Genomic DNA, 15325 nt, shown 5'->3' with positions numbered 1-15325 from the left:
GAGGGTCTCGGGGTGTCCCCCCACTCGCCCAGTCAGAAATGGGGCCCCGAGGACTTTTTCTGCATGGCCTCTAAGTGCAGCTCAGGTCTGAAGATCCCCCCCCCACCTCCGGCCCGGTCACCCTGGTTCAAGTCAGGAACCCAGCCTGTGGACGTGGGTGTGTGCCCATCAGGACAAGCAGGGGTCCCTGAGGGGTGCAGCGGCCCAGGCGGCAGGAGCCTGCGGGGGGGGGGGGGGGGGACTCTGCCAAGGAGCAGGACCCTCATCACTGTGAGAAGCTGCTGCCCAGCCCACACGGCCTCAGGAACAGCGTGCAGTGACAAGTCCACAGGTGAAAATCCCTGGGGGTAGGGCAGGGCTAGGGGCCACAGCAGTGCCCCTCAGCCTCCCGGGGCCCGCCGCAGTGCATGGAGGGACCACCCTGCAGGTCCTGAGACTGTGGGCAGGAGCTAGAGGCGGGCCCAGGAGATGCCCGCACTGGTGGGCATCGTGCAGCCTGGACTTGCAAATGAAGCAGCCGTGCCCACGGTCCCTCTGGAGCTCTGATCCATGCCAGGCTCCCTGTGACGCAGGCCTTAGGGCACAACTGGCCAGAAGATGCTGGACTGAACACCAAGAGCCTCCTTTCTCCCCATGACCTCCCGGGACTCAGTTTCCTGACTCCCCTAGAGCACTCAGGCGTCCTTGTCCAGCCAGAGCACAGACGGCATTCCCCACTGTCCCCTCTGAGGACCACCGAGTCTGCAGCCTGAGTCCAGCCTGAAAGCTGGGTCCCCTCTGCTATGGACCCACTGATGTGGGACCCTCCGTGACTAACGCTGTTGATACCCAAACTCCCCCCACTGTCCACCACCACTGCCCAGCTTGCACGCGCCTCACACCTCAAGCCACACGGACCACATGCCTCACACGCACAACCATGCATGACTCGCACCTACCACATGCCTCACGCCTACCGCATGCCTCACACGCATACCACATGCCTCACGCACACTGCATGCCTCACATGCACACCACACATGCTTCATGCCTACCGCATGCCTCACATGCATAATACATGCCTCACACGCATACCACATGCCTCACGCACACCGCATGCCTCACATCTACCCCATGCCCCACACGCACACATGCCTCACATCTATCACATGCCCCACACGCACACCACGTGCCTCACATCTACCACGTGCCTCACACGCACACAACATGCCTCACATCTATCACATGCCTCACACGCACACATGCCTCACATCTACCACGTGCCTCACACGCACACAACATGCCTAACGCCTACCATATGCCTCATGCACACCGCGTGCCTCACGCCTACCACATGCCTCATGCACACTGCAGGCCTACCACATGCCTCATGCACACATGCCTCACACGCACACCACACATACCTCACGCCTACCACATGCCTCACATGCATACCACACATGCCCCACGCACACACCACATGCCTCACGCCTTCCACATGCCTCACACTCCTACCACATGCCTCACATACACCATGCATGCCTCACACACCACGCATGCCTCATGTAACCACATGCCTCACGCCTACCACATGCCTCACGCCTACCACATGCCTCACGCCTACCACATGCCTCACACGCCTACCGCATGCCTCACACACACACCACGCACACCTCACGTAACCGCATGCCTCATGCGTACCACATGCTTCAGACACACGTCTCACGCCTACTGTATGCTTCACATGCACACCGCATGCCTCACACCTACCATATGCCTCACATGCACAGCACATGCCTCCCACGACTCACACATATACCATACACGCCTCCCACCTACCACATGCCTCACGCACACCACATGCCTCACGCCTACATGCCTCACACACATACCACATGCCTCACATCTACCACATGCCTCACATACCTCATGCCTACCACATGCCTCACATACACCACATACCTCACGTCTACCATGCCTCACACGCACACCACATGCCTCACGCCTACCACATGCCTCACACACACACCACATGCCTCACATCTACCACATGCCTCACATCCCTCACGCCTACCACATGCCTCACACGCACACATGCCTCATGCCTACCACATGCCTCACACACACATGCCTCACGCACACATGCCTCACGCCTACCACATGCCTCACACACACATGCCTCACGTTACCACATGCCTCTCACACACATGCCTCACGTCTACATGCCACACGCACACGCCTCACGCCTACCACAAGCCTCACACACACATGCCTCACGTCTACCACATGCCTCACACACACACGCCTCACGCCTGACACACACACACCTCACATCTACATGCCCTACACACACCACATGCATCACGCCTACCACATGCCTCACACACACCACATGCCTCACGTCTACTACATGCCTCACGCAACCACATGCCTCATGCCTACCACATGCCACATGCACACCACATGCCTCATGTCTACCACATGCCTCACGCCTACCACATGCCTCACACACACACGCCTCATGCCTACCACATGCCACATGCACACCACATGCCGCACACCACATGCCTCACGCCTACATGCCTCACGCCTACCACATGCCACACGCACACATGCCTCACGCCTACCACATGCCTCACACACACATGCCTCACGCCTACCACATACCTCACACACACCACATACCTCACACCTACCACATGCCTCACACACACATGCCTTACACCTACCACATGCCTCACACACACATGCTCACACGCACACCACACATACCTCACACGCACACATGCCTCACGCCTGCATGTCTCATGCACACCACACATGCCTCATGTGCCGTACGTCTCACTCGTGCACACCACACACCACACACTCAACCCACAGTCCACAAGTCGGACCACAATAGGGTGGGCTCAGAGTGAGGGCAAGGGTCTTTTATTTCTGGGCCGGGTGTGGGTGGGAGTGGGATGGGTGGCACCCCCCCTCTGGCCTGACAGAGCTGCACCCCAAAGGAGCGACTGTACTTCACCCTGGGTCTGGCATCACCCCCTTCCCCAAGGGTTCCACCTGCCCTGGCCGTGGACCGGGGCCGGTTGTCACAGGTGATGACACTGGAGTCATGTCTGTGCAGCTCTGGCAGAGGAGCCCCAGCCTCGAGGACACCAGCTGGAAGTGTCCCTGCGGGATGAGGTCTGGGACATGCACAGTGACAGCCACAGTGTGGGCAAGACCCATGAGGACAGCTCTGGGCTGGTCGGAAGGCTGAGCACGGCCCCAGCGGAACTGGGGACATGGTGTGGGGTCCCTGCAGGGTCACACTGGGCCAAGGGCTGTGGGTAAATCTGCCCTGAGGCCAGCGGTTCCTCATGATAAGTGCCCCCTGCTGGAAGCCACCTGGTATTCGCCAGCGATTTAATGAACTGCAGACCACAGAATGCCAGGGCCTTCATGTGGCCTGATCTGCTTGACCCACCTCATCCTACCTTTCTCCAGGTGACCCAAGCTCAATGACACCCCTTCCTGGGAATCAGCACCTGGCCCAGCCCCTTCTGGGGAGGGGAGGGCTTGACAAGGGAAAAGGTGGGAGCCCAAGACACCCTTGGGCATAGGGGCAAGGCGGGCCCTCTAGGCATTAGGGGACGCCCACGCCAGGGGTCTCAAAGCTGTGAGGACCCCGGGCAAGCAGTAAGGATGGCCACTTCCCCCTCCTGCTTTATGCCCACCTAGGTGCCCCCGTCACCACAATCAGGGCCACTGGCTGCAGCCACAGGCTCCCCAGAGGTGGAGGCAGGAAGGAGAGCAGGGCTGGGGCTTGAATGCCGCGGCTTCCGCATAAACGGGAACACTCTGTAGAGGAGAGCGGACCTGAGCACAGGGCGGTTCTGTGGGTCCCGCCTGCCTCACTGCCCGGGGCACAGGGCGCGGCCCAGCTCACCGTCTCTTGGCCTCTGGGGGAATCACAGCTTCTGCCAGCAGGTCTTTGTATGCGGAGGACTTCAGGAACCTTGGGTAGGAGTCCTGCAAGAGATGGCGTTCAGCCAGCTTCCGCTGGGGGTCCAGCCTGGCACTGCGGGGGCCCCTGCAAGCCCCAGAGCCCCCCGAGTGGACAGTGCTGGAGGCAACCATCCCAGACCTGCCCCGACCATGTCAGACAGACTCAGGGAGACCTGGGCTCCTAGCCAGTGGGGCCATTAACCCTCAAAAGGTGGGCAGGGGCCCAGTGCCCACACTCGGAGTGAGCCATGGGACCTCCAGTGGGAAATCCCAAGTAGTACCTCCCCTGGTTCTTGGTGTACCCCAAGAGTGAGGGCGAGGACATGGAGCAAAATAAAACGCAAGGTCGAGAAAAACTGTACAGTATGCAATAAAGGAGAGAAATCTATGAACCTGTTTATGTTTTTAAAAGAAAAATAAATATAAATTTTAAACAGTTAATTTTAGTGGGAAGACGGGAAGACTGTGGAAGGACTGGGACATAACTAGATTTATTTGAAATGTACCTTGTTGGGCGCCTGGGTGGCTCAGTTGGTTAAGCGACTGCCTTCGGCTCAGGTCATGATCCTGGAGTCCCAGGATCAAGTCCCGCATCGGGCTCCCTGCTCAGCAGGGAGTCTGCTTCTCCCTCTAACCCTCCCCCCTCTCATGCTCTCTATCATTCTCTCTCAATAAAAAAAAAAAAAAAAAAAATCTTGAAATGTACCTTGTTTGTAGACTGGATTTTGAACCTGTGTGGATACTTCACATAATTACAAAACAAAACAAGGAATAATCAATTCCTGTACATCGAAGGTAAAGGGGAATGAGTGAGCTAGGCATCCAGAGGGTGACAGCACCCTGACCACACTCAACGGAGCTGTTCAAGGGGCGTCCCCAGGACCAGAAAAAAGTAAACCACTGTCGGTGAGTGCATCGTAAAGGGCAGTGCTGTGTCGTTCGGTTGGGACTCCTGAGTGAAATGGGAGGAAAAGCGAGTGAGCCATTATGTAAGCCTTGTTGCAAACCACGGTTTTCAGCGGGTTAGTGAGGAAAGAGATGAAAGTCAGAGAGCTGAAGGAAACTGTGTAATCCTGCATCTGAATTAGCCGTGTCAGGATGAACTCCTGATATATTCTACCTAAAACACTTCTGTTTCCTAATTCTCTTCACTGAAAGGCCTGCAAATAAGCCAGGTGACAACGAACTCGTCCGGTGCACAGGTCCCGATTTCCAAAGAGCCTAGAAGGGCCAGGGCTGCCTGCGGGAACAGCGCAGGGGGAGCCTGGGACAAGCCGCGGCAGATGTCAGAACACATCAAATGCCTCAGGAGCCAACGCGGGGATGGCGGGGGGGGCCCTCTGCACAGCAAGGAAGAGTAAGAACCACGTGAATGAAACCCGCCATCTGCTGAGAGCATGGATTTACCGTGGTATTAAAAACATCTCCAACTCACTGACCACCCTTGGCAGACACGGTGGGTCCAAGTCATTATTCTGAAAAGTGGAAAATAAGGAATGAGGCATTGACTGTGCCCTCCCTGGGGGACCGCGCGACAAAGAGCAGGCGAGGGGAGATGCCTCTGAGTATGTGCCAGCTCGTCAACAGAGGCAGGGACGGGCCGGCTCCGCACCCGAACAGAATCAGGGGTCTGGCCGGCAATTGCCAGGGGCTGCTCGCGGCACAAAATGGGAGACAGCTGGGCCCCACGTACCTCCTGACGGGAGGACACACCGAACACCATCTCTGAGGAAAAATACTGTCCACGAAACCAAACACACACACAATAAAACTGAAGATGAATCTGATCAAGTCTGAAACATCACTACCAACATCCAGAAACACAGGCAACAGAAAAACACTCCAAAGACACCGCGAGGGCACCGTTAGTATGGCCCAGACTGTGAGCAACTACAGGACAAAGGACCTCCAACTCCTTCAAAACAAAAACCGTACTTTATTTTTTTAAAGATTTTATTTCTTCATTTGGCAGAGAGAGACACAGCGAGAGAGGGAACACAAGCAGAAGGAGTGGGAGAGGGAGAAGCAGGCTTCCCGCCAAGCAGGAGCCCGATGTGGGGCTCGATCCCAGGACCCCGGGATCATGACCCGAGCCGAAGGCAGACGCTTAACAACTGAGCCACCCAGGCGCCCCCAAAAACCGTACTTTAGAAAGAGATTCAAGAGGAGCGCCTGGCTGGCTCAGTCAGAAGGGTGTGCAACTCTTGATCTCAACGGTCATGAGTTCGAGCCCCATGTTGGGTGTAGAGATTAAATAAATAAACGTACAAAAGAGGTTTGGGGCGCCTAGGTGGCTCAGTGGGTTAAGCGTCCGACTCCATCTCAGCTCAGGTCTTGATCTCAGGGTCATGAGTTCAAGCCCCATGTTGGCTCCACACTGGGTGTGGAGCCTACTTAGAAAAAGAGATTTAAAAAATTTATTAACGAATTCTAACGTATGTACTTTGCTTTGGACCCAAATTCAAGCAAACTGAAAAGAAAATAGATATTTATTGGCTGCGGCATTCAGAGAAGACCCCAGAAATGTCTATACCCTACCCTATGGACCTGTGGTCGTGTCCCTTACAAGGCAAAGGGACTGAAGTGGGGAGATGCCCTGGACTGGACAGGTGGACCCAGTGTCACCACGGGGCCTAAAAGCCAAAGAGGAGCCTGTGGAAGGACTGGAGCGACAGGCTGGAGATGCTCCACTGCGGGCTATGAGGACGCAGGAGGGGCCACTTGCCAAGGAAGGCACTCTCTCCAGAAGCTGGGAAAGGCAGGAAACGTGATCCCTACCCCACCCCGGAGCCTCCAGAAGGAGCCAGCGCTACCCACACCTGACCTCCGCCCCAGGAGACCTGGGTGGGACTTCTGACCTGCACACGGTGACGGAATAAAAAGTCGCCGTCTTACGGCTCTGGGTTTGTGATGATTTGTTACAGCGGCAACAAGAGACTAGGCACAGAGCCCAAGTGGGGAAGTTTGGACCCTGACCAGCTCTTTGAGGACACCGAATAAATATCCCGTGTTCAGTGTGTGGTGCTGGCATCTGGGGTCACACTGGAAAGGGAAGGAGGGGGTCCACATCCTTTAGAGGATCCTGAATACACAGACAGAAGTCTGAAAATGGCTTGAAAGTCACAGGGTTGGGGCAGTGGGCAGGGGTGGACGAGGGGTCAGGACCGGCCCTGAGTTGACTGTTTTTGAAGTCAGGCAGTAGGAACACGAGGATCCATCATTTTACTATACTTTTGTTTACATTTGGAATTTTCCATTAACTTTTTTCTTTAAGATTCTATTTATTTATTTGACGGAGAGAGAGAATGCGAGAGCAGGTACACAAGCAGGGGGAGCAGGAGAGGGAGAAACAGGGTCCCCGCAGAGCAGGGAGCCCGATGCGGGGCTCGATCCCAGGACCCTGGGATCATGACCTGAGCTGAAGGCAGAAGCTTAACGACTCAGCCACCCGGGCGCCTCCATGTTAAAATACTTTTTTTTTTTTAAAGATTTTATTTATTTATTTGAGAGAGAGAGAACGAGAGACAGAGAGCATGAGAGGGAGGAGGGTCAGAGGGAGAAGCAGACTCCCTGCCGAGCAGGGAGCCTGATGTGGGACTCGATCCCGGGACTCCAGGACCATGACCTGAGCCGAAGGCAGTCGCTTAACCAACTGAGCCACCCAGGCGCCCTAAAATACTTTTTAAAATCACAACTGGACCTCTCCTTAAGCAAGAGGCTGGGGCAAGCCCTCCGCCCCTCTGAGCCTCAGTTTACTCCTCTGTAAGGTAGAGCCTAAGCTGCAGGTGTGAACTGGAGAGCAGTGGGGAGGGGCTGGCCCCCACGGGGCAGGGTACTGCCACGCTCTCCGGGCCCGCACGCCCACCTTCTTCATCAGCATGTAGATGTGCAGCTGGGCATCGTCCAGCACGTAGCGGTGGGGCTGCTGCAGTCCCTCCAGGGTCCGCTCCATCGTCTGGCTGTCGATGTTGACCCAGCGGGCAGCACCAGGGGCCAGGAACTGCCTGTGTCGGCGGGAGGGGGAGAGGACACAGGCCCAGTGGGTGTGGGCTCCACACGCCCGCCCACCACCGGCCGGTCCCCACCCCTCGGCACTCACTGGTACACGGCGTCCACCATAGCGTGGACCTGGGCCTGCCCTCCGTGGCGCAGCTCCTCACAGGCCTCCCAGAAGCTGAGGTTCTCAGCTGGAGGTCCACACGCCAGGTGAGGCCCACCCGAGCCGTGGCCAGGGCTGGCAGAAACCCGGAGGGTCCTCGGCAGCAGTGCCCTCCCAGGGCCCTCGAGCAGGGCATAGGGCTTCTCACCACTGAACTCAGTCCTCAGGAAGTCCATGAAATGGGCCCGTCCCAAAGGGTCTTCCAAGAGCTCCTGGAAGCTGAAACCCCATCGCTCCACGCGGAGCTTCGTGGGCACAGCCACGCTGAGGGGACACGGAGGGGCTGGTCAGGAGCACAAGGAATGGGCCAGTGGGACGGAAGGGTGGGGAGCAGTGCCCCTTGCCCACCCTGGGCTCACCTGGGTGCATTCATGGTCCAGTAGGTGTCATCATCTGTGACCCAGGGGTTGCTGGGCAGGCACCCTGACATGATGGGGTCGTGTGGCCCATGCTGGCTGCTGAACTTCAGGTACCTACGGGGTGGGGGGCGGTGCCAGGGGCCAGTGCAGGGAGAGGCTGTGGGGACAAGGGCACTAGGGGAAGGGTCTGCGTTCTGGGCCCCCCAGCCCACTCACGCCTCAAGGCAGACGGAGGACTTCACCCGGGCCCTGGTCAGGGCCTTCCTGCAGCGCTCCATCTAGGACGTGAGGCCTATGAGGTGGGGCCTGGGCTGGGGGTCAGCCAGCCCAGGCCCCTCCCTGCCACCCACCCCTAGGACCTACCTCCCGCTTGTAGAACTCGGTATTCTTGGTCTGAAAGGGGCCAAATGGGCTGCAATTAGAAGGCAGGCCCTGTGGGGACTGACCACCCACCCTGGGCTCATGAGTCCATCCTTTGGCTGGTAGAAAATGGCTCAGGACCCCGCCTTGCCTCTTGAAGCCCCCTCCTCTAATGGAGGCGTCTGACTTTCCAAAAAGCATCTGGAGGCCTCTAGTCCAGAGGTTTCCAGAACGTTCCATGGAGCCCACACGCTGTCAAAGTTACCTTACAGTTTCCCAATTGTCCCTATTTCACATTTTCAAATGTATTTAGATCATTTTTAAAAAAAACCAGCAGAGGGGCGCCTGGGTGGCTCAGTCGTTAAGCGTCTGCCTTCGGCTCAGGTCATGGTCCCAGGGTCCTGGGATCGAGCCCCACATCGGGCTCCCTGCTCCACGGGAAGCCTGCTTCTCCCTCTCCCACTCCCCCTGCTTGTGTTCCCTCTCTGGCTGTCTTTCTCTCTGTCAAATAAATAAAAAAAAAATCTAAAAAATAAAAAAAATTAAAAAAAAAATTAAAAAAACAGCAGATAGGGCGCCTGGGTGGTTCAGTTGGTTAAGTGATTGCCTTCTGTTCAGGTCATGATCCCAGAGTCCCAGGATCGAGTCCCACATTGGGCTCCCTGCCCGGCAGGGAGTCTACTTCTCTCTCTGACCCTCCCCCCTCTCATGCTCTCTCTCTCTTTCTTTCTCTCAAATAAATAAATAAAATCTAAAAAAAAAAAAAAAAAAACCCAGCAGATACATGAGAAATATGGCCACAGGATCAGCATGGGGGACTTAGTCTTGCTAACTTGTGCTCAAGGTTATCCCATCCTGTTCAGAGCTCAGAGCGTGCCTGCCGCATCCTCAGGGCCAGGTGACGGGCTGACCCTTCCCAACACCCACAAATTGCTCAGGATGCCTGGGATCTCCAATGTTGGTCTTGGCTCTCTTTGGCCGACCTTATAATGAGGAAATTACAAACCTGTGATCACGAACTACAATGATGTGCATTGTACAATGACTTTTGTCAGGAAGAAGTTTTATCTGGAAGGCACTAGATATTGTATATTTTCGGTTTTGTGGGATTGGAACAGAGGGCTCAGCTGCTACCAGGTCTGGACATGTCTGTCCAGCGGCGACCAGAGGCCTTGGAGGGAGGTGGCTGGCTCAGCCCAGGCCTCTCAGGCCCATGGCTCTGCTGGGCACATCTCCAACTGCCCTGGACCCTGGGGCTGTCCCAGCCTGGGCAAGAGCTCCCACCCTTCCCAGAGCCCCATCACACTTACTTGTACCCAGTGTAGCAAGTTGGGGAGGCAAGAGGTGAGAGTTAGCAGAAGCCTGGGAGTGGGGGTGTAGGCAGGGGCGAGTAATGCCAGGAGCAGAGCAGGGCCTCTTGGTGTCAGGGTCAAGTGCCATTTGGATGGATGGATGGATGGACGGACGGACGGACGGACGGATGGGCAGCCCCCACGTTGGGGTGGGGAGACATGTATGCAGGGGTGGCGGGGAATGGCCTGGGGGCACGTGTGCAGGGCCCTCACCATCTGCACTCGCCCGGCCGTGCCGGAACTGCGCTCTGGACCCTGCTCCAGGACGCTGGGGACACCTGGCTGCAGACGGAAGGCCAAGATGAGGTGGGGGTACAGCCCAGGCGGGCTGCTGAGACCCAACCCAGCCTTGTGTTCCTGCCCCCCACCCGCCTCCATAAACTGAAGCTCTGCACCCGCACATCATCCTGTAACACGGAGACTGACATTCGGAGGCACTGCAGAGGCTGATCCTCCTCTCTACCTGTCCCACACCTGCGGGGACCTCCCCTTAGGCGAGCTCACCTCCCTGCTGGACTCCTGACTGCTCACACCACAACCCTCACCATCCTTTTTTTTTTTTTAAAGCAGGCTGTGTGCCCAGTGGGGCTCAAACTCACAGCCCCAAGACCGAGAGTTGACTCCACTAACTGCGCCGACCAGGCACCCCTCTCACCACCCGTCTTGAAACGGTCACTTGCCACGCATCTTGCTGCCCTGTCCTCAATTACACATGCTGGTCTGGCCTCTTCCTCACCGCGGCCCAGGGCACAGCCCTTATGCCCGCTGCCCCGGAAGCTCCAGCTGCCATTCCCAGAGTCCCCTCCACTTGGACCCTCGCCCTGCATGGCCCTGCCCTCAGTCCACATACACACCCTTGGGGCCACGTCCACCCCGCCTTCCTCCCCCCACCCACCCACCTGGCCCTCAGGCGCAAGATGAGCCATTATTTTCCCAGAGACAGCCACCCCCCCACACACACACACACACCCCGGGTGAGGTGCTGGACCTGTGGGTGGCTCGCTCTGTTTTTTTCACGGATTTTTCCCACAGGAACCCCCACTCATGGTAGATCTGACGGCTCCACAGCCCCACACAGACTGCAAACCACCTGCCCAGACCATGGCTCTGGGTAAGGCCTAACTCCAGGCCAGTGCCCCCAGAAGTTCTTGGCCTGTGACCCCAGTCCCTCAATGCTGTGGATAAGCCTGGCTCCACTTTGCCTCCTCCCTTAGACCTCAAAGAGACTGGTTTGTTGTGCTGTGTGGACTGGCCCTGCGATCTCTGGGTTCTGATGGGTCCCAGAACGAGAACTTCCTGCTGGGACCCCAAAAGCCCCATCCTTACCACAGGCTCAAAATATAGGTCCAGAGAGAGCATCTGAGGGAGGCACACAGACTCCCAGCAAGACCCCACTGCTGAACAAGGAACCACACCCCCCTCTCCCCACCCACAAGGGGGCTTACCGGGGGCCTGTTCACCAGCCAGTACGTCTGCTCCTGACATGCAATGACCAGCCTGTCCCCCTTCCTGCGCTGCTTAGCTGCCCTGGGGGGGGGGTGGAGTTGGGGGAGACATGGCGCCCACCGTAGCACCTGCCCACCCCCTCCCCACCCTCAGGCCAGAGCCTGGTGGGGAGCCAAGCCTGGGCAATGGTATCTCTGGCCCCATAGTGCCCGGTGGTACTACTGGGCCTCCCGGGCAGTGCCCACTCCGGGTGCGCAGGGCAAGATCTTACCGTAGTTGCTCTCGGGCCTGCATCACCACCAGGTCCCACGTGTGGTTGATCTTCCTGTGTAGCTGGTCGTAGTGTTCCTGGGGGATGTCGAGGTCTCCACTGGGTAACCCCTCCTGTGTCCAGCTTGGGGGTGCAGACCAACCACCTCCCCGCTGAGACACATAGGGATGACGTGTTTGTGTGTCTGCACTCTCCTGGGGCCTAGGCTGTGTGCTCCAGGGCAAACTGTGAGGCCCCAGAGCCAAGAGGCCAAGAGCGGGGCTTGGGTTCCTCTGGCTGGACTCAGCCAAGGGGCGGGGGGGTCCCACCTTCTCGTGGCCGACCAGGGCCCCCTGCTTTCGGATGTTCTTCTTCGTCAGGTAGATGGCTGGAAGGACAGGGGGCCAGGCTGCAGAGGAAAAATCTCTGCCCCTCGACCCTTGTGGCATCACTCGGGTGGGAGGGCAACAGTGCTAGGAACTTGTCCCGGGTTAGAGCCCACTCCTCACTCACCATAGTCCAGCTCAGCAGCTGGCCACAGGGTGCTCGTCCAGAAATAGGGCGTCTGGTATGGTGCAGGGACAGGGTGTCCAGGACCTCCTGGGCCTTCCCCACCCCAGGAGTTGTCCACCTTCCCAGATCCCTTGGGAAGGGGGTGGGCTGGCCAGGCGGTGCCTCAGAACCTGCCTGTCTGCCCACAGCCTGGAGATTCACAGACCACTGGCCATTTTCCCCACCTGGAACTGAGTTCTGCTCACCCCCTGGGGCCCAGTGCAGGCACTGCCTCCTTGACTGGGCTCCCTGAGTCCCTACTGCCTGGTGGGGTGGGGTGGGGCCTGCGCAAGTCATGCATGTACTCAGTCTGTGCTGAGGACTGTGGGTGAGGACTGAGAGCAAACCCTGCCTGGGTCCCTGTTGTAGCCACGAGGCCAGGCAGGGGAGCTCCACCGTGACTAGGGATACACAGTGAGATGCCAGGATCCTGTCCTCAGGTACCACACAGACTTCTTCATGAGCGGGGGCTTAAAGACTCTCAGGGAAACCATCAGAATCCTCCACAAGTACTATACCCTTTATGGGGGCCCTGTTGTGGCCTCAGAGAAACTAAAGGTCTCTCCCCTTAATCAGGTCTTTCTATCACAGGACACTCATAGTTCAGGCCTTCCGGGGAGGGGCAGCGGACCCAGGCCTGTGATGACATCACCACTTCCTACTCCAAACTCAGTCTCCCCCCTTCCACAAGTCCCCTCTAGCGGGGCTGCTGGTTTGGGGTTCCCACCTGCTCCCAGTTGCACCTGACCTGGAATCTGTAGGGTGTGTCGTCTGGCCGGAGCACAAGGCTGCGGGGGCTGCGCAGAGAGTATAGGTAGCCGTGCTGCACTAGGAGGGTGCCCAGGTGCAGGGCCTCTGGGGGGAGGGGCAGGGTGGCGAGCGCTCAGCCTGGGAGAAGCAGTTTGGGAGCTCTCCCTCCCCAGTGCACTTGGCTCAACCTTAACACCTGTGAGCCCTGAGCAGGCCCAGCCTTGGCCATCAGCACAGCGACCCCCGGGCAGAGGGCAGGGGGCGGGATAACCCCCTTACCCTCCTCTGAGATGCAGTACTTCTGGACCAACCAGTCCACGACGTCGCTGCCTGCACACCAGAGACTGGCATGGGGCAGGGGTAGGCGAGGCAGGGCCGCCACCAACCCCGGACCCGGCGGCGCCTCACCAGCCACGGTGTGGGGAATGACGGTGATGCGCAGGCGCTGGTTCCGCATCTCCACGCCCTGGTCGGGGTCCTGCATGCTCACGACCACCCGCTCCATCTGGGCGAAGGGGGGCCTTGAGGGGCTGTTCCGGCCGGCCTCCCCCCACCCCCACATCCTGATTCCCCGCAACGGGCCGGGATGCCCGGGATCGGTGAGCTCAGAGAAGATTAACGCGCATGATGGTGGGATTTGGGGCCGCGGCGGGCAGCGGAGGAGCGGGGGAGGGGGAGGGGCGGAGGCGAGGGCCGCTCCCCTCCCCCCCCAGCCCCGGCCTCCGCCGCCTCGCCCCGCCTCACACAGTGCCATCGCCCCCAGACCTGCGTCCACACTCGTGCGCACCCGCACCCACCCCTCTCCTGCCGCTCCCGGCCTCGCATGCCGGGAAATCCGGGGGCGGGGGATGGCGGGACCCCCACCCGGCACCCACCTTGCTGAGATGCGGCATCTGCGCACCCCGGCGTCCGCCGGCCATGGCGGCGGTGAGGCCAGATGGCGCGTGGGTGTGGAGCCGCCCCCGGCCCGCACGCCCCGCCCCCAGCCCGCACGCCCCGCCCAGCTTGCCCCGCTAGCTCGGCTCCGCAGCCCCGCCGACCCCCGGCCGTGTGAGCCTCAGCGCCCGCACGGTCTGGGGTCTGGAGTCTGGAGGAGTCTCCCCCCGCGTCAGGAGAAACTGAGGCCCGTGGGAGGGGCCCCGCCCCCAGCTGGTGTGGGGGACTGTGAGGGTATCGCAGCTCAGCTGGGACAGGTGGGGGGGCTCAGGGAGAGGAGGGTCTCTAGGAGAGGCTCCTTGTAGGGGAGGTGGGGTGGGGAGGGGGACACCGGTAGCACCTGCCTCGCACAGCCAGCCCCTGTGTGGCCTCCTCGGGATGAGGCCACACTCGTGGTGGAGGGGGCTGTGCAGTCAGGGCGCGGGTTTGTGTGCCCCAGGAGTGTGTTTGTGATTGGGACGCCGGACGTCACACCGTGTCAGCGCCTGCAGGCTGGTGTGACACCGGAGGGCTGTGCAGGTCCATCAAGGCCTGGGGGGATGGCAGAAAGCTCACTTCCCCCAGCTGCACGGACACCTGGGCAGGACCAGTTGGGGAACAGGCAGAGACTCCACAGATGCAGGACATCTGAGACTGTGGGAGAGGAGCTTTATGGAGAGAGAGGCTCTGAGCGCCCACCCCCCAGCCCCCACCTCCAGACACACTCATGGTGCACCTGCATCCTCTAGGCTCGGGGCCCTGTCCCGGCCCTTTCTCTCCCTGCTCCAGCAGCTTGGCCACTACCACCCCACAGCCCTGTTGCTGGACATTTTTTTTTTAAGATTTTATTTATTTGAGAGATAGCGAGAGAGAGCATGAGCCGGGGCGGAGGACAGGGAGAAGCAGACTCCCCGCTGAGAGGGGGCCCAAACACGTGGGACTTGATCCCAGGACCCAGAGATCATGACCTGAGTCGAAGGCAGACGCTTCACCAACTGAGCCACCCAGGCGCCCCCATTTTTAAGAAGTTCAAATAGGTCTATTTCTGCTTTTTTGGAGATAGAGTTCCTCTCCTCCCTCTGGGGGTGCTGGGGACAGGGCAGGATAGATGGGGGTGGCCCTTGGCCTACAGCCTTAGACTGATCCATTTCTACTGCTGACAAGGCCAGGTCCAGGATGAGCTGGGGCAGGGGGACCGGATTGGGGGCTACCT

The 15325-nt window shown here is 58.9% G+C and overlaps 1 protein-coding gene across 12 annotated transcripts; it reads right to left on the bottom strand.

Annotated features, from left to right (window-relative positions):
• Window positions 1-2893: 2893 nt before the first annotated feature.
• On the bottom strand, window positions 2894-14157 carry RGS11 (regulator of G protein signaling 11). Of its 12 annotated transcripts, XM_032425815.1 has the most exons (17): window positions 14073-14157; window positions 13606-13702; window positions 13477-13527; window positions 13196-13302; window positions 12409-12460; window positions 12225-12283; window positions 11917-11993; window positions 11645-11726; window positions 10413-10481; window positions 8851-8874; window positions 8704-8765; window positions 8488-8601; window positions 8277-8392; window positions 8069-8156; window positions 7835-7973; window positions 3911-3993; window positions 2894-3822 (listed from the first exon to the last, which is right to left on the bottom strand). In XM_032425815.1, exons 1-17 carry the CDS (start codon window positions 14115-14117, stop codon window positions 3699-3701), a joined length of 1389 nt encoding a protein of 462 aa, XP_032281706.1. In that variant the 5' UTR covers window positions 14118-14157; the 3' UTR covers window positions 2894-3698. The 12 variants fall into 12 exon arrangements, with proteins under 12 accessions (XP_032281706.1, XP_032281702.1, XP_032281704.1 ...); XM_032425811.1 differs by having other exon boundaries at window positions 8069-8392; window positions 8851-8880; XM_032425813.1 differs by lacking the exon at window positions 14073-14157 and having other exon boundaries at window positions 8851-8880; window positions 13606-13794.
• Window positions 14158-15325: the final 1168 nt, after the last annotated feature.

This window comes from Phoca vitulina, unplaced genomic scaffold (genome assembly GCF_004348235.1).
Source record: "Phoca vitulina isolate PV1807 unplaced genomic scaffold, GSC_HSeal_1.0 scaffold33, whole genome shotgun sequence".
In the NCBI taxonomy this organism is placed as follows: Eukaryota; Metazoa; Chordata; class Mammalia; order Carnivora; family Phocidae; genus Phoca; species Phoca vitulina.
This window is presented reverse-complemented; position numbering and strand designations above follow the sequence as displayed.